General features: G+C 37.6%; 1 protein-coding gene across 1 annotated transcript in view; it reads right to left on the bottom strand.

Annotated features, from left to right (window-relative positions):
* The window catches only part of atg7 (ATG7 autophagy related 7 homolog (S. cerevisiae)), a 69458-nt gene extending 52673 nt beyond the window's left edge, over positions 1-16785 (bottom strand). The window contains exons 1-12 of the mRNA XM_073467759.1: positions 16308-16785; positions 13993-14204; positions 13748-13802; positions 13207-13324; positions 12987-13064; positions 12764-12880; positions 11351-11497; positions 10996-11084; positions 6975-7096; positions 4874-4964; positions 4175-4319; positions 2301-2459 (exon numbers count right to left, since the gene is read on the bottom strand). Coding sequence (XP_073323860.1) covers positions 2301-2459; positions 4175-4319; positions 4874-4964; positions 6975-7096; positions 10996-11084; positions 11351-11497; positions 12764-12880; positions 12987-13064; positions 13207-13324; positions 13748-13802; positions 13993-14164 — 1293 coding nt within the window. The 5' untranslated portion in view covers positions 14165-14204; positions 16308-16785. The remainder of the gene's footprint in view (positions 1-2300; positions 2460-4174; positions 4320-4873; positions 4965-6974; positions 7097-10995; positions 11085-11350; positions 11498-12763; positions 12881-12986; positions 13065-13206; positions 13325-13747; positions 13803-13992; positions 14205-16307) is intronic.
* Between the last annotated feature and the right edge of the window lie 3314 nt (positions 16786-20099).

The following is a 20099-nucleotide window of genomic DNA, read 5'->3' as shown; positions in this document are numbered from 1 at the left end:
GCACAGGGTCATCCATCAATTGTTAAGCCTCGGTTCTTTACTTTTTATTCCCAGAAGAAGAAGAGACAGTCAGAAAATGAGAGGGGTTACAGAGAGAGACTCGAATATCAAGTTGATGACATGGTGACAAGACAATTATTTGTGTGCGTTTGTGTGTATGTGCACATTTAAAGGGGACATCACAGGTCTTCTTGTCTTTGACACTATAATCTCGGCCAATTGTGTCTTGTTTCAGGAACAACCAATTACTGAGCTGTGATTGCAACTTTGCAGGGTCAATAACTTTAAAATGAGGCATCAATCTAACTGACGTCGAGGTAAATGACACCAGTCTGCCACTGTCAGACAGTGGAAGTCTCCTGCCTCGAAGCCCAGAGGGGGAAACATTTCCTAACACAGCCTGTGCTCTACTTTACTGATACAGGGCATTCAATATGCATTTAAAAGGGCCCTATGTAACAATTTGTAATAAATTATATTAATGAATCACTTTTTATTGGCGTTATGTGGCGTTAAAAATGAGACCTTCCTTGTCTCACTCTCGGTTGCCTATACAAGCCTGTGGATTATTTGGTTAAGTTGTTTAATACCGCTGGACTGTGGATTTCTTTGTGAAGGACTCGGGTCAGATTTTCCACAACAGTGGGAAGGATTTGACTTTATGCACGTTCTCGAATGCCTCATCTCAGTGTCTCTCTCTGCTCTGCTAACACAGAGCAACAGTAGATAACGTTAGTTTAGAAATGGAGGCAGCTATCATAAACTAAAATCCAGCGTCCAGCACAACACAGAATTTTCACAGAGCCCCTTTTAAAAAGTGATATATGAAAGCTGAAGAACAATGATAAAACCTGATAAAAAAAAAAACTTGGGACGAAGTGTAAACAATTTAAACAGTGTGTGATCATTTGCTGATCGTTTTTGTCATAAACAGATCAAAGACAATATATTCAATGTTTTACCTCATCAACTTTTGTAAATATTTGCTTATTCTGAATTTGACGCCAGCAACACGTTTCAAACAAGTTAGGACAGGGGCAAGAAAAGACTGGGAAAGATGTGGAATGCTCCTCACAGGTAAACAGGTTCATTTTTAACAGGTGATAGTATCATGATTGGGTATGAAAGGGTCATCTTCGAAAGACTCAGTTGGTCACAAGTGAGGACGGGGTGGGGTTCTTGGCCAAGTTGGAGCCAATTTTAACTGCTTCATTTGGGTAATTTAATCCATAACAATGCATCATATTATGTATACCATTGTTTGTGCCTTTAGCCTTTATTCAGATTGACCCTGAGCCACTTGCCTCAGTACATCGTGCACATTCTCTACCACGTGAGCAACCAAGTCGCCCCAAACCTGAATCTTAAAAGTAATAAGTAACTTAGCTGTCCATGTAAATGTAAATGTAGTGAAGAAGAAGTGTAAAGAAGCACAAAATGGAAGTGTAGGGTCAGTACCTAAAAGTTGTAACTGAATATATGTACTTATAGACTTTAACCATTTCATTACAGATCCACAACCTGAGATCGCCAGCTGGGTCCCAAGATAAATAAGAGTGCTCACCAGATGATTAAGTTGATTTTTATGATTATATTACTTTCCTCAATTTTAGTTTTTTCTTGTGAAAGACTGTATTCTGGAACATTTTCAGGTCCCTTAAGACACAGACTACACACATGATAGAATTTTAACATTTGTGATCTTTAATTCCAGCATTGCATAACAGAAAACAGGAGGACAGAAAAAAGGAAAGTGAATCATCCTTTCATAAACTGCTTACTCCTTCTTGCAGAAAGAAACATGCATGATTCACATCATGAATATGCATTTTGGTCTATGTGTTTCCAAGTGGCTTAATAAGAGATGGGTGCACTCTTTCACACCCAAACAGAGCCCTGCTGTGAGTGTTTGGCTGATTTATCATTTGGTTATATAGCGAAATATCTTCCCCAGAGAACCCATTCATTAATTAACAAAGTAATGAAGCCAGCAGCATTAATATGCAACTAACAAGTCTCTTCATTTCCTGCATGGTTTTTGCCATCACATCTCAGACACGACCAACCAAACAGGAATACAATTATAAAGCTAGCATAAACAACTTTCAGGTAAGTGATGTTGATGCAGTCACATAGTAGTGATGTTTTGAAAAGCTGCTTGTCGACTTCACTAAGAAAAACTGATGAGGTTTTTGGTTTCCAAGATTATCTGATCTCAGACTTCCAGAGAGGAAGCAATGATTTGATCCTCACATAAGAAATGATATAAAGATATCATTATTTTGACTTTGAGTACTCACCACACCAGGAAAGATTTTGGTGAGTCGGTCGACAGCCGCCATTGCTTTGGACTTCCCTCCTCCCAGACAGTCCTCAAACTCATAGAGCGGCTGCCGAACTGGGTTGGAGTAGGAGATCTTTGCATTGTCTACAAATGTGATGTGTCTCACTCCCCATCCCTGCAGAGCAAAGGAAGAACATAATTCAGATTAATTTACATCAGTTTGAAACACTTGACCACTATCAATTATTGACATGAACACCGTCCTCAGCAGCATATTATAAGCAGCATCAGCGGCAACGAGTGGGCGGTTGTGTGCCCACTGTGTATCAAAATGTCTAAGTATTCATCTTGAATTAATGAATGCATTAGTGTGCAGGTGGAACAACCTTAAGTTGATCAAGCTATTTTTCATTAGTATCACCCTGTGTTGACAATAAATCCTGCCACACTATTAAATACATTACATCAGGGTATTTATCGTGTCTACGCTGTCTGTGACTGCTACCTAAAGTGCCCCCAGAAAAAAAATATAAGGTGGAAAAAGTGCATTAAAATGATCACTATAACTACAGGCAAAGATACACTGGCAGCTCTCCAGTGTAGTTCTTAGTTTTTATGTTTCTCACAATCAAACGTAACATTCAGAACACATTTACCTAATTTATTTACTGCAAAAAGACAACGTATTGTATTCTGTGTTTTTGCGCATCTAAAGGAGGTGTGAAGCAGTGATAGTAAGATCTGAACAAAAAACAGTAAAGCTGAAAGTCTGAATTAGTTTTTGAGAAAATGAATAATTGACTTCATAACTCGCAGGTTGTACTGTGGGAAAAACCTCCAGCCTTTTGGATCTGGTCACTGAACAGTGCACATTCATTAGATGCTGGGGGAACTTGAGAGAATGACAGGAGGTTCTCGCTTAAATCAGCATTATGTTATTCCAAGTGTTACTGTATAAACGTCATAGGAGCTCTGCTGTTGTCTGCTGTTATAAAACAAAGATTCATGCCACAAAAAAGATGAATCTTTGTTCAAGTTATTAATTTAAGTTATCAGAACTCACAGCTCCTGACAAGTTTACAGAAGATGATCATGTTATAACAACCATGAGAGGTGACACATTTTTGTGTTTCTGGTCTGTATATGGAAAAATAGCAAAGTTCAAGGCAAATCTAAGAGCAAATTTCATGCTACACCTCTGTGCCTAGTTTAGCCAGTGGACATTGGGCAAGAAGAAGACAACATCAGTTATTTTTGTTTGGGGGCAATCTGTCCCCTCTGTGCTGAAAAGATGCTGCTTACAACAGTTGATGAATGGTGACCAATGAAGTTGAAACACGTTTTGCAGAGTGTGTACAGTACGGATTTGTCAAAGTCTGTGCAACATGATGATTACTTTGTGAACAGCTGGTAACGCTTCACTGATCAATAATAATGAACTGAGCTTCTGTTTGCCAAGATGCAATGACAGATTCACTTTTAAAGAAATGTGGGGAAAATTAAACTGACATTCGGAGTAAGCTATAAATTCATATCCTGTAAAGCTGTGTTATGCTGAGCTAGCTCACTGGTAGGAGACACTGGAGATTTTGTGAAATATTTCCCCAGTGTTTATATCCGGTTTGAAAAACACAAATCTTCTGTATGATTTAATGACACTTCATAGATTCTACAGCATCTGGAGGCGGTATTGTTGTCTAAGGCACATTGACACTAATGATCTCAAACTCCAGTGGGTACGTTTAAAGACTTGACTGATTAGAAAACATTATAAACAAAAATCTAATACACTCCTTAAACCTTTTTGCTCACGTACGATATTATACAATTTGCTAACCCCTAAAGTCACACTGTCAAATTCCTTCTCTACCTCTAGCCTTCCACCCTTACCATCAGAGTCCTGGCTACATTGCAGCCCAGAGTCCCGGCTCCCAGCAGAAGACACTTTGTGCTGACCACCTTGTCCAGGTCCAGGGAAGGAACCAGCCTCCATCTCATGAGCTTCAGGTTCAGGTCCACTGAGGACTCTGCCAGCCTGCAGACAGTCAATGGAGACAACTGAATTATTTTTTTTATTTAGCCTTTACTGAATCAGATTAGTCCCATTGAGATCACATATATCTTTTACAAGGGAGACATTGCCAAGAATGGCAGCAACACAGAGTTACAACAGCAAATTAACAGAAAAAAAGACACTCAAATGATCAGATCAAACATTTGCACACAGACAACGTGGACTCAATTGATTTCACCATAGTTTTAAAGCTGTTCAGTGGTACAGTATTCTGAAGTCTATGTTCGATCTGTAGATTGTTCCATGTAGTGGGTGCTGAAAACCTAGACCCTCTGAAGACCCTCTTTGCCCACAAAGTGCTCACAATGCTAACAACAACATAAATTACATTTGTACATGGATCAAAATTATAGACTCTGCTGTAGATGATCTTAGATTGCCTACATATTGTTGAAATAAAATTACTTAGTACATTCTTTTTAATATTCAATAATTGCTGAAATAGGCTTTGTGCTGTAGGCTGACAGTCCAGTTACACCCTTACACTTCTGCACATTCTGCATTGTGCTTATTACCTTTTGGGGTCCATGCATTCACTGAGGTTGACCATCCTGGGTCCCATCGCCCCCTTAGGATTCTTCTCCCAACCTACACTTTTAGGACATGCTGTGAAAAAAAAGACAAAAAAACAACAAAAAAAACCAAAACACATTAACACTGTAAAATAAGCGTAAAACATCCCTACTACAAAGTGAGAGCTGTGAAAAGTGTTGATTCGCCCATTACAAAAAAAGATAACCCTAACCCTAACCCTAACCCTAACTCACCACTAGAGGTATCTAACCATTCAGAAAAGTTTTAATACATCCATCTCTGAGATTTCTGCCTCCACCCCGATACAATGGGGGTAAATGGATTTTCACAGCATTCGCAGCATTGAAAACACACAACAACAATGTGTCTTATTATCAGGAACAACATTCTTGTCATTCAGGATTATGCACGGAGGTCATTGTCACCAGGTTTCATTGGAACTATTTTGTCAAGAAGAAATAGTCCCTGTGAAAAGTGCTGACAGCAGGACAGATGAGAAAAACAGATCTTTTATTCGAGCCTCTTTAAACATACAATAACTAGGGCTGTGACATGGCAAAACATGCCAAACTTTGCCCATTCTCTCGCTCTTTACTTCATCTTCCGGGGTGGATTAATCTTGAGGACAGTTTTTTGTTCATTTTTTTTAACAAAAATTAGCGATTCAGTAAGGGATGTTAATGAATAAGCATTAATCATCTTTAAGAATTTAACCAGTTACAAATGTAGGGCAATCAGAGATGGGCTCATACTTGGTTATCATATATATATATACAATTAAATACAACATACTAGAAAGAGATATGTATTAAATTAAAAAAAGTCATTTTGTAATTTAAAATACAAAAAGACATTCTATACAAACTGATATTTATAGATTTTAGCCATGTATTAGCCTCAATATGAGTTGGATTTTAAATTAAAGTGAAATTACTATTTTGTGTTATTTTAGTTCATCATGTTTACTTTATCTGTTCCATTAACTTCTAATGTAGTTTACTCTGATTTTGCATCAAACATAGGTTAAGTCATTTTCTAATGGAAAAAACATCCAAAATATTTAGTATGTTAATGATTAACCGATAATCAATTGCTCAGGCAGCAGACTATTAATTAAAGAAATTGCTTAAAATTTGCATCACGTAATTACTTAATTTGTTTAATTTAATACATTAGAATTACTTCAATAACTTACTGTAGCTGCATGATATGCTACAGACTGTTGTGGCCAGAACCAGTCAGTCAGCCAGTCAGTCATGGAGGAGAACCCAGTAATAGTTAGGGAAAGACTTGTTTTACTTGCTGTATATTAGTGAAAAATAAACAAAATACAATTTTCACTTTTTTTTCTTTCATGTTCACTCATACCTCTCTGTCTTATACAGTTTTGATCCTACATCAGACTACGTCTTCACTGGTCACCTCTGGCTGTTAGATGCACAACTGTTGCTGTCTAATGCAGTGCAAGATTAACAGCAAGTTGTGTGGACATGGGCAATTTAAATAGCTAGCTTGTGGTAAATACTAGACCAACAAATGTGAATGTTGTTGCAAGAACTGTGTCTGGTGTATCTGAAAAGTTGAGCTGAGGTAGACTGATTAATCCCTTTCAAAAAAAGACCAAATTTGTCAATGCAAAAACCAAATAGATAGCTGAATCAATTTTTCTTGCATGAATACATCATCTGTGAGTTCATTAAAACCCAAGATGTGCTGAAGAGGTAGACTGATGTAAACAGAGACACCTCAGATGAACTCAAACAAAAAACCCTGCAGATCACAGAGCCGCCTCCTTCCCCATCCCACCATTACCATTTAAATTACTTTCATGCCGTATTCAACAGATAAAGGAATAATAGAGAAGCTGTGTGAGATTATTGCAGCTTGAAAAGGAAGAAATAGTCTCAGCAGGACAAAAACAAAGACTGAGGGTCCATATCAGTAACGATATACACAGAAGCTGCTCATACATTCAGATGAACAAAAGGATGTAGAGACAAAGACTTGTGACATATCAGCACACATACACACGTTACACATTGTCACGTGCATAAATATGCACACACTTCACATGGAAATTACCTGAGTTGAGGGGAAGCTCAGGCAGTTTGATCTGGAAGATGAGACTGTGCTGGATGGAGCGGCTTCCCTGCAGAGTTCTGTCCCTGAAACACAGCACCTCCACCGTGTCCAGCTTAGAGCCCCTGACACACACACACACAGACACAGACACACACACACGAATAAAGGAGATGCAAAAGTCAAACAATGAAAACAACACATTAATCATGTCCAGATTACAGATTTAAGTGCACAGTGAAATAAAAAAAAACATTATGAGAATCTCACAAAATATCGAAATGCAACATGACCACAAAACTAACTGACACACGTGTGAACGAGCACTCGACACATATCCACATACCAACACATCTCCCCGTATATGGTGTTAAGTAACCACAGTCAGATTACACAATCGAACGCCGGTGAAACAACTGAATAAGCGAGACATCGCGGCTACGCTGTAATTCTATCTTCGCCCATCTCAGCCAGTATCAACAGTTTGTGTTTAACGCTAAGAGAAAGTGTAGTCATGCACAAGATTGATGAAGTTTGTATTGGATAAAAACTGCCTCGGGCTACAGAGCATGAGGGCTAAGCTCTCTAAAGGTATTTGCTGCTGATAACCACTGGTATCGCAGGACGCTGTTGCTAAACTGGCCTCGATGGGAGTTCCTTGTTTAGATGAAAAATAATTATGCAATAAAAATATTTTTGAAACAGCAAGACGAGTGCCAGGAAAAAGTGCGCTCTCTTGACCTTATTCATAATAGCGGTTCTTTATTTTAGTGGCTTTTTATCATTATTTTTCTCTTTTAAAGTCCTGACTTGAGTACTTTTATTGTGTTTGTCTATTCTCTGTGTTGTTTGTTTACCTACAGATACCAATAAACCAACTTGAACCTGGGAGATTAGTCATTGCTTGTTCTTGTTCAGGATTAGTAATGCGTCATGGCTGTTGTTATTTTTTTGTCAGAATCATTTTAAAGTTCAGTTAAACATCAAGCTGCATTGCCGCGGAAATCAATTACCTTTGATCTGTCAGTTCACAGAATAAATATTCATTCAAGAAAAGTATATAAGTATAAGTATTCAGGCAATTTCACATTTAATGTATATGTTCCTGGAGTAGAGAACAGGCTTCCTGCTGGTTCTGTTTATTTTCTAATCTGTGTGTATCTTTTGACTTAATTGTTTCATCACTCTCTAAAGCTCATTAAACCACTTCTGTATCAGACTGCAGTCTATGAATGAACTTGATAAAAATAAACAATGTCCATCTGGGTTAGTGAAATTCATGCACTTCAGCTCGCTTTGGAAATGGTCAGCACGAATATAAAGGGTAAGTGATTTGTCTTAACCTGCAACACCTTGCAAAAACAGTGTCATGGTAAAACAGTAGCTGAAATATAGATATTTGGTTGTGTATTCCAGGATATCATCCCCTAATCTGGTCTGCAACAAGATAAGGAACTATTTTAAAATGATATCAAAATAGGAATGCAATAAACTCTTGAAGCACAGGCTTGTTAAAATGTTTTATTATTTTTAAATTATATCTATAAGCCTGCTGTCTGCTACATTAGTAACAGAGAAGTATATCGGGCACTGTAGATAGCCAAGTTCTTTCATCATGTAACATTATTGTTTAATCCATTCTTTCCTAACATTGCACCAGTCTTTTGAAATTGCTTATTTTTTTCCTCCATATTTAAATCAGACTACAGTTACTGGATGTTGAAATAGAAGTTCTCATTATGAACTGTGTCACAAGAAGAATAAAGATTGGCTAAGTTAGGAGCTGACACAGGATTAAGATGTCTGAGTGACACCTGCAGCATATGTCACCCTGTGTAAATATTTAAAACACGCTCAGACAGACATTCTTGGATTAAATCTCGAGTAATACATTTTACAACCTGCGCCAACTCCTCCACACGCGTGCTGAAATATTTCCTCTGTAAATATTTCAGTCAACACATACAAGCCTCCGCACACCACCATCATTTCTGCAACAACTAGAGTCAGTAAACACTTGGAGCTCTAACATTATAAAGTTGTGAAATCTGTTCATCTTATTCACTGAACAAGAGGTTAGATGTTTATACTTCACTTATTTCATGCCTTTATCTCAAGACACATTAGGCCAATAAAGGCTGTAGCAGTCCCATTGTGTAACACTAGCTATCTTTCTTTGTTTTGGGCTGATTTTCAAAATCCCTCTGGACTGATTGCAGTGGATTCAGATCATCTGTGCACAGGATGGGGAGACTGACTCGTAATTATTGAGTGGAAGCAGCTTGGGGCATTCCCCTCCCAACCAATCAGGGTGCGACGACGCCCTTTTGTGAAGGCTGAATCTGTCTCTAAAACACTGCAGAATTCATTCCATTAGATTGCCAGCAAGAAATTCTGGTCTGTTCAGGCCCCTATTTTGATTTCATTCTAGTGAGGAAAATTGTGTTTATTCTTCAGCCAAGTTGAGTGACCACAAAGTTACCAGTCAATTAGGGGCTACCTGCATCAGGGCCGTCCTTATGTCCTTAAGTGTTGCTTGCCTTGCAAATAGCGGGACACCAGCAGATTTTCTTTTGCTTTCTTTTTGTTTTTTTAATTATCCCCTGAAGAGGTATTTGTTGATTATCCAAGTAGTTGACATTGGGCATTCCCTGTAGATGTACTTAGTTCTTGTTTATATTTTTTATGTAGGTTGGGGCTGGTTTGTAAGCATTTTACTGCCAGTACCGCCACAATGTTAAAAGATTAAAGATTAAAGGCTCATTTATGTGTCATTTTACAACATCAGGGTTGTAAAACGAAACTGAGTTGGAGTCACTTTATGCTACATAGAAGAAACATTTAATACTGGTCCCAAGTCCCTCCCATGTTCCTGCTACGAGACATCTCCTTTAACTTTTGAAGGAAGAAGCAGAACGGATAGAAAGTCTTTACATCAACGGCCACCTAAAGTATCACAAAATAGTATTATCAAAAATGATGTTAGTGAGAAATGGGAAGCTAAAAAACTTACAATATTCAGGAGTGTCAAGATGCTGCATGCTGTGTGTGTGTGTGTGTGTGTGTGTGTGTGTGTGTGTGTGTGTGTGTGTGTGTGTGTGTGTGTGTGTGTGTGTGTGTGTGTGTGTGTGTGTGTGTGTGTGTTTACACAATCTAACCTCTGGTGTCCACATACAGCAGCTGCTGTGTGTGTTTTATAGATGGGTCTGGTATGAGTTAACAAACCAGCCGTTGTAGTTCAGCCAGAATGAGCAACTGCCTGGCCTATTTTACAAATAATAACATGCAACGATCAGGAGCACAGAGAAGTGCACATATGAATGTACTGTAATGTTCTGAGAAAACTTATTTTTTTGAGGAATTTTGGATAATGTTGGAAACCTTGAAGTGGATCTTGGAGGCTATCAAGCAATGAAGTCCTCACTGAAGTGTTTATAGACAAGGGCGACTACATCAATAAATTTTATGGTTGTTTTAAGAGCGTGACGTGAGCAACATGATATTGAACCAAAACCGACCTTGTTTATCAGGAAAATTTACAGCTTTGTAGACAAGTAGTACAATCTTTACAGCAATAGTCATGTTCTGCAAGCCAGCGCTGCCATCAAGAAACAAGTGCAATTCATCAAGTTTATCTCGACCTCACTAAACTCTCACGACACCACTGTGGCTAAGCAACAGCCAAACAGTTTTGTGAGTGTCACAGAAAATGTGATTTCAGCCTTTCTGTAATGTTACAAAGCTTTTCATGCTATTCCATTAACTTTGGAAGTTCATATCAGCATCTCTACTCACAGCGATGTGTGACCTGCTCCCTACACTTCAGAGACAGGAAATTAGTTAAGCAGTGGTTTCCTCTTTTACTTTGTGGCTTTGCGCCTAAATAAAGAGTCGCAGTGTAAGCTGAAAAACAGTCACGGCGTGAGGACCTGTATCAAGTCCTCTAGAGAGCTTCCTCATCTTTTCCCAACACACACACACACACACACACACACACACTCCACACAGCAGAGGTAGGGCTTACCATCGGTAAGCTAAGAGGACCAGCAAATTTCTCAGAGGCCAGCCCGGATGTTGAGACAGAGTGCAGGGATCATAGACGCCCACAGTAACCTAGAAAAACCAAACACGGTGTGTTTACATTACCAAAGTGTGAGTGTGTATGTGTGTGAGAGGGCGTGTAGCATAACAGAATCTAATCTGACGGTTGGGATGAGCCACAAAAAGCACAATAGATACTCTGTTTACAGAACAATCCTACAATACCTTAATCTTTAAACACAGAGATTTTATTAGACTTTTGTAATCATTCTAATCTCACTGCATGTTTTTTCTGTTGCTTTATGAAAAATACCAACAAAAAAAAAAGGAGGTAGTACCTTCTTAGCACCAGTGAAGAATGCATCCCAGTCTGAAAGTGGGGCCATCTGAACAGTTTCATCTGTGTACTTCAGAAGGAAGTAGGGAACCGCAGTGGTCTCTCTTTTGATACACAGGTCATCATAGGCTTCCTGCAAGGCTGCGATCTGAGACAGAAATAATTAAATGTCAACAAAAACTTTCTACATTAAAAATCAATAGAATACGTATATAAAGAGGGAGCGTTAAAAAAGCATTTTCTGCCATTTATCAGGGGCCAAGCTGTGGTGCTGCTTACTGGGTTTTATAAAACATAATATAGTAAATTCTGACATTTTACTATTAATAAATAAATATTGTAAAATTTACAAAGGATACAGAAATATTATGGCTCTTATTACACAGATAACTCTTGCCGTTAGTACTTAAGAACATTGTTTTGTTTTACCGCTTATTTATACTCATGCCAGCTGCTCATATACTATAGATTCACAAGATACTGTCCTTAAAACTCATTTCTAACTTGCAGAATATGTCTATTTTATGGATGTTTTACAAGTTTCAAAAACTATGCAAATTATCTGGTGGAAATGTTTTTAAAATACAAGACAGATTTTTAACAGCTCTAACATAATTTGCACTTTCAAGGTACACACCTACCAATTATTGTTACAAAGCTATAATCAGCTTGAAACACATACAAAAGGTCTTCAACAGTGACAGCTGCCTCACAGTGGAAGTTTTGTTCTATTATCTCCAAAACATCTACATTAATTCATGAATGAAAATCAAAGATGTTTTTGCATTTATCTGAAAGCTGCTGAAAAAAAGTTTGGTCATGTAAGTTAGAAAAAGTTTTCAACCTTAAAAGACATTTGTAGCCTTTTCTTGCCTCTGCTGAAGTTGCACAACAGCTGATTAATGTCAGACTGAGAGACACTGGTCAGTGAAGTTATATTGTGATTCTGGCTTCATCTCAGTGTTGAATTGATTAAAGGTTTGAAGGTCGCAATGTTGTCTTGCAGCTCATAAATCTCGGCTTCAAACTGTCCATGAGTTAAATAACATTGGTAATTTAGGTTGACAGAGGGAGAGAACAGACAGGGAACAGCGACACACGGAGAAGTCGCTGTCGCTGTGACCTGCAGTTGAGATCATGCTGTTCATGAGTCATTCTACCGCTGTCTTAATGAGGTTTTTTTCACTCCTGACACATAAATAAGAGGTAACAATGCACCTCACCTCATTATACTTTTCTGTTACCTACTCAATATTACAGAACAGGCAGATTTAGAGAATACCGTTTGACCAGAACACCCGAGAACCCCAAATTTAGAAAAGAGAAAGAAGTAATCCACCTGTAGTATAATTTCAGTGTGTATTTTCCAAACTATTCATTCCAGTGGTTTTATAATAATCTTTAAAAAGCCAACCTGTTTCGCTGAGAAAACTTGCTCTAGGACAGAAGGCTGTCGGACAATCTTTATTCCCTCTGGGAAACACAGTGCAGGGAAGCAGAACCAGTAGTAGAAATGGTACTTCTTCAAATCCTGAAGAAAGATTGTCAGAAAATAAAAGAAAAACAGAAAAAATAGTCACATATAAAGTCATTGATATACAAAACCAAGACTTTTATAAGACATTGTTCATACTCACTGCAAAGGTCAGCAGATTGAATCTGCAGAGGATGGACGGGTCCTTCAAAGCAGCACCAGACTGTATAGCATCCCATATCTACGAAAGAACAGAGATGAAAAACTGAATTCGTCCAACCTTTTAATTCTCAGTTGCACAACTTTAGAGACCATTCCTGTAACAGATGTCTGTACGTGAATATGTTTGTGTGAGTGAGAAAATTCCTGTGGATGTCTTTTACCTCCTTGGCCTCTTTCTCCAGCAGAGCCTTCTTATCGGTGGTCTTGAAGGCATCGAGTGTGTTGGTGTTATACAGAGTTCCGATGGCTGGACAGCAACGCGCTGGTGTCGGACCATCCCTGACAGCAAAACACATCAGAATTTTGCATTTAACTGTAATGAATGGAAACTGTATGAACTAAATGTAAACTTGTCTGTGTGCAACATGAAGACAGTTGTTTTATTGGAGGCTTCGAATCCAAAAATGTCCTGGATGATAAACTTTCAAGGATATTTAGCCATCCAACAAAGAAAACTTCTCTCAGCTTGCTTGAGCACTGTTCAGACACTTTAAAAAGGAAACCACCACAGTAACTACATCTGATTTCTTGACATGTCTTTAAAGTTTTATTTGATATATAAAAAATGCACTGCTGGTTAATTTCTAAAAAAACTGCAATGTACAAATTAATGATGTAAAAAAATGTTTTTACCGAAACCTAAAGCATGAAAAGACTAAATAACAAGAGAAGAACTTCAGGTAAGAGTAGGGTCACACTTACGCTTCAAAAGCACTGAACTCCAATGTCAGACGAGTGGGCAAACCAAGTGGGTCACCTACAGGAAGGAAATGTGGATGAAATGAAACTATTTTTTACAGTTGTTATTTAAAATATACTGATCTAGGTCAACATGTTTCCATGTGTGTGATACTGAATGATAAACATACTGTATGTATTATAAAATGTCCAGAATTGTCAAAAAAATTAAAAACAGCAACTGTACAGTCGTCATTGTAACGACTCACCATTGTAATAATAGCCTTTGATTGATTTGGGGCTCTCATCCAGTCTGTAGTCGTTGAGTTTCTTCTGAGTGAGCTGGTGCCAGAAGCCGGCCTCCAGAGCACTGCTGAAGGGAGCGAACTGCAGCTTGAGGTCTGCAGCAGAGGACGCTGCTTCACTGGTGTCGGACGCCATCGCAACTTCACTAACAGGCCAAGAAGCCAAGTACTATAAGCTGTGAAATAAACAGTTGTGGGTTACAAAACAGTTGCAGGCTCATAGACACACTTAGTTTCACACTTACATTCACATTGATATTGTAACTAACAGGCTTAACATAAATGCAGAATAAAATTACAATAACTTATCAGCTACAGGGCTTTTCATTTTCCCGCTTGTAAAACTAACCCCGACTCAAAATCTTTTATACTCTATTATACTTTATAGACATAATAATTGTTGTTTTTATTGATTTTATCAAAACTATTTATTAACATCATGTATTTATAGATTTTCTTTATTCCACTGAGCTCCCTTGCATATTAATTATTTACTTATTTATCTGTCTACTGTACATGTTACCGTGTGTTTTTTTTTCTTGTGTGTACAATCTGTTCAAACAAATTGCCCCTGGTGGGATTATTAAGTTGTCTGAATCTGAAAAAACAATCCAGTAAAGAAATTGTGTATGTCACTTACACAGTGAAATGATTGAGTTAATTCCCTCAGTTCATCAATCAGTCAATTAATAAAACAAGAAACAAATAACAGACGAACAACCCAGTTTAGTGCTTATGGAAAAGTGAGAATTTGGTATACTTTACATCTCTTATCATCTTCAATAGTCGGGTGTAAACAAAACACATTTTTAAATCATTCACACATAAGGATCAAGATAGGTGTTGTGATATGAGATTGTAAAGCCTTTTGTGGCAAACCTGTGACTTATGGCTACACACATATAGATGATTTGACTGAACATATCATGACATACAGTAAGTCAACCATATGCATGGATATCTTATACAGTTATGCTAGTAACACAGACTGAAATCGACTGACAGCAAATAAAATTTACCTAAACTTAACATCTGAATAAATGTATTAGTGATTTATTATATACATAATCAAAGATATTATTAGAGCCCGACCAATACTAGATACCCCATACACAGCAGTGCTTCTCCTCTGGGTGCAGCCGGTACAGGGCAAACCACAGTAAATTAAAAAAAATCAATATTACAGTGCACGCCAGGATACGACTGACACTATGTTATTATCAGTTACATTAAAAACAAGAAGGAGCGAACCACGGAGCTAATCTGATGAAGCTACATGAGAAACGTGTTGTCGCTCCTTCTTGTTTTTTAATGTAACTGATAATAAAATCATGTAAATCGTGTCCTGGTGTGCACTGGAGTGTTGATTTTTTTTTTTATCTACCAATATATCTGTGATAGGCCAACCAATATATCAGTCAGGCTCTAGATAATATACCATAAGAGAGGATATGACAAGATACTGCAAAACAAAACTTAATCGATCCATGGAGGGAAATTCAGCAGTCAAGACTTTGAGTTTTGTGACTAAAGAAACAACTTAGAGATATTTCTTTAGACTCTGTGGTAAGTTGTGACAATCATTTACCATTTACCATACCATTACATTTTCATCATACTATCTGTACATCCACCTGCTATAGTGATAACATCTAACACTGCTCACATCAATATTTTGATACAACTCTGCTGTTAAAATACGCGAAATTAGTCAGGAATATTGGGATGTTTGAGTGAGTCACTTGAATGTTCATTCTGTGACATATCTTATGTCAGAATATTTTCGGTCTCCAAAACTAATGCGACACATTTCATTAGATTTTTTTTTGCAAATCCATGCGCATGCATATATGCACCCATATCCCAATATTCCTAACTAAGTTGGAGTAGTGTAAACCAGAAATGCAACCAGTCTTGTGTAATGTTGTCATTTCTTATTGGCAATAAATGGGCACTTCTAACCCTTAAGACACTTAAAAAGGTCTTCTATAGTGTTTCAGGTAAACTACCCTATGTTCAAATTTTATATTTACTTTTGTAAATGTCACTTTCACACTTGTCAGTGTCTGTGCAGCAAGTTGACACAGACCACCAAGTGAGAGAGGAAGCAGACAGTTTAAATGCTTCAACGCTTTTACACAGGACGAACATCTCCAAGAAAACAAACGACGATATTAAGACACATCTATCGTTCAAACCAGATACATTGGGGTTACGTCAAACGTGGCAGAAACCCGTTTATATGTCAAACTGTAACAAGCTGAGCTTTGTACACTCACCAGAGATCCTCACTTCCTGGTCAGGTGGGTCATGTGATCGCGGGAGTTGTCAATAAAGCAATGCACTCTGGGTAAGAAGCCTGACAGCTATCGCTAGCTTAGCTGCTACACCAGTCTAGCTCTGTGCCTTATGGAGCGTGTATCATTGAGTAAAATATAAAGAACCAGAATATAAACAAGAAGACGCAAACGATAAAGCAGGAGAAAACAGATAGAAACTTGTACGTGCCGTTTCTTTTCATGTCGGAGTGAACAGATGTGTGCGGATGTTAAGGGTGCAAGCCACCGAGAAGTAACGTGTAGTTTGTTACATCCGTTTCAGGTTTAAACAGGTTGTATCACAAACTTAACCTGACTGTATTTAAACATGAAGAAGTCCACGATTCCAAAACAGTAGGAAAATGATCTACGAGGTAATTTTCAGCAGAATCATCGGCGGGAACTCAGACATTAGCTTCATCTGGACACCCGACTGCTACAGTGAGTTAGGGACCGTCTCAAAACTACGCAGCTGGGAAAAAACGCAAAGTAGCTAGTTCAAGTTCAGAAATGCAAGACAGGAAGACGACATCAGCTTTATTTAAGCTCTTGTATGCAATTGATTTGTTTTTAATATTGGAATATGGGTGCATATATGCGGGTGCATACATGCATGTGCATGGATATGCAAAAACAGTCAAATGAAATGTGCCCCATTATTTTTGGGGACCAAAAATATTCACAACACACAAAGTAAAAATTCAGATGTCACAGAATTAAAAAAATAAAGTGAAACACTAAAACATCCCAATATTCCTAACTCATTTTATATAGTGTGTCAGTCCGAGGACACCAAAATAAACTCCACGAACAAGAACCAGTGCAATGTCATTGAAATGTCTCTTTTTATTATTTCCAAATATATCTCTTCAGTTAGTCTTTAATTTCTGTACATTTTATTTCCCAGTATGAAGGTCCAAAAGCTGTTTCAAAGCCTTCCACACACTATAATAAGACTTTTTCACGTTTGTATTTTGTTACTTTATAGTTTTATTTTATCTCATTTAAATTTTTGGTCATTTTTAGAATAATTTATTTATTAATTATTTAAAACTCCAATTGTTATTTTCGGTTTTTAGTAGGAGGTCCTATGGCAAAGAATGCTCTGTAGAAAAGGAAAATTAAATAGAAAGTACAAAAAAAAAGACTACTCAAATACAAATATAGTATAGAAACACTGAGTCTCAGGATGGAAACTTAAATGCATCCACTATCACTAGAAAAAGAAAACCCATCTGACTCTCGGCTACAGCTAGCTTCCTTGAACTACAAAACACAGCAACTGTCACAAATATTTAACAAAAAGTGACATAAACAAATTAACTTGTTATTACAGTTAAAGCATTGGAATATTTTTAAGTAGCGGTTGGAATTTTGGACAATTGCTGTGAAATGTTGGAATAAAATGCCTGAAAATTGATTTACCACTCAGTTTACTTGTGAGCAGTGACCTCATTGAACCTGATGCTCATCTGGGTCATTTTAAGTTCAGTGACGCTCTGTGAGCAAATTTAACTGGTTGAGTGAAACAAGGCAACAAATCTGACAGTGAACTGCTGGTCAAACCGGCTTGTGTTGCCACCTCATACGCACCTATTAACATGCTGGATTTAAGTTGCACTCATGAATCCAGTACACCTACACCAACCACAATTGTTTTGTTCTTTCAGAAGATAATTATTATCAGTAATTATATTGGGTAATGTAAGGGTACAATTTGTGTGGTTTTACTCAGCTGTCATTCACCCTGGTTAGAGCAATTGTATGTTTTAAAGGTAAACCAGGAATAAAAGTCAAGTTGTGGCCCACACACTTCTGTTGGCATTACATTCCTCACAGCCAATTAGAATAAATCAACATAATTTTCATACAATTAATTTCATGATTACTGCAGCAAATGTAGCTCTTGTCATGTGAATGCCAGAAACATAATAAAATGATAATGCCACATTCTCCTCGGCTTTTATTCAGTTGTCAGTCTCTGCTTCACACTTACCATTGTCCTGTTTTAATTTTAATTTTCTTCACTGCCAGAAGAATAATGCCTCTTCATTTTACTTGATCGAAATGCGGTGAATTCTTCAAAACAAACTTGCACGAGTCACAGTGGAATTTACTAGAGTGGGACGCTTGTCAGTGGTTTATAGGGCCATAATTTGCAGCAGCAAAGACAGAGGTTGTTAATGCAGAGTTAAGGCAGTTAGCTGCAGGCAGACGCCATCGTCATGCAGTCCACTCCTCTTTATACATGTAGACTATTATTCTATGTACAAAGTACAGATACCCTGTCAGATCAAACTGCACATATAGACTCCACACCTCAGAGTCCATAAACTATTGAAGCCCTTTTCCACCAATGTGATGAAAAAAAACATTCTGTAAGTCATAAAATTGAGAAACTCTTAAAATATTGACTTGGTATCTCAAAATAATGAGGAACTTTAACTAAATAATGACTCAGTATCTCAAAATATTGAGCGGCAAAGGGCTTCCATAATGGACCACTACCATGTATTTGTAAAGAGATGTTTTGAGATGCCGTGGATGAAATAAAAAAAGGCCCTCTTTACAACAGTTTCAACACAATGACCACTGAACCAAGTGCCTCAAACAGTCTCTGTGTGGTTTGCTGTATATCTGATTAATGAGCACATTACTGTTTTAGGCAAACATGAAAAACAACTATAAATCCTTAACCATAAATTAACTGCAAAAATAATAAAGGACAACTTTAATCCTGTTTCCTGTAAAGAAAGAAAGATGAAGAGGGATAAAGTGCAGAGAGCCTTCCTGACTCACTCACTCAAAGAAATAAAAGCTGACACTGAAGGTGATGATGTTATCGCTCATAAGATTGGATTCTGGCAAGTTTTCTTACAATAACAGTAAAATAGTATGAATTATATTTCTGTTTGTTTGATCGAGGAGATATTTCATCTGAAGAGCTTCAGCCCCCATGGCCACTATGTACTGCAGGTCTATGCTACAACATGTAAAGTAATACGGGTTCTATGATGTAAAAACAGTATATTAATGCCAGGCTGAGGTTTCATCTCAATAAAATGAAGAATAAAAGATATTTCATTCTTCTGACAAATAATACTTCACTGGACTTGACAGTGAGGGAGGCCTAATAAACCAAGTGAACCACTTTGACACGTTTACCACTTTAAATTGTTTTTACAGTAGATTTTGTTTCAGCTGGGAGTATAGCTTGTATTTCAGATTTCCGTTCTCTCCACATTTTTTATTACAGTTCGTGTTGGTTTTGGCAAATCTGCACATGCGAGCTATATTTGTACAACTAACAGCGTGCTTCTTCCTGACCTGCAGAGTCAAAACTAAACTGAGGTTTAAGAAAGGTTTTAAATTTAATGTTAGTTTTGAGCTAGTTTTAAAGTTTGGTGCAACAAAATTTAAAGGTGCAATACGTACAGTAAGACTTGGACACCTTGAATTAATACTCCCATTAAATATGGGCAGCTAACACCGGATTACCTGCTAACTGTGTTCCTTTATACATCGATGACTGTAGCTGCAGTTAGTTTAATATCTCAGTTAGCTGGTCAGCCAGCCGGACTGCCAGGGTAAAGTTGGTGTTTACACCACTAGCACAGGAGCTTTGGACAGCTGGGAGAAAGAGGTTTTCAGGCCCGAGATATTTGATCAGCATGCTAACTTCAGTAGGTATCTCTTCAGAACAACACATAGACATATTTGGCATAACATCAACACATTCTGTTGATAGTTTTT

Source organism: Pagrus major, chromosome 6 (genome assembly GCF_040436345.1).
Source record: "Pagrus major chromosome 6, Pma_NU_1.0".
NCBI lineage: Eukaryota > Metazoa > Chordata > Actinopteri > Spariformes > Sparidae > Pagrus > Pagrus major.
Note: the sequence above shows the minus strand (reverse complement) of the source record. Positions and strands in the feature narration are given on the sequence as shown.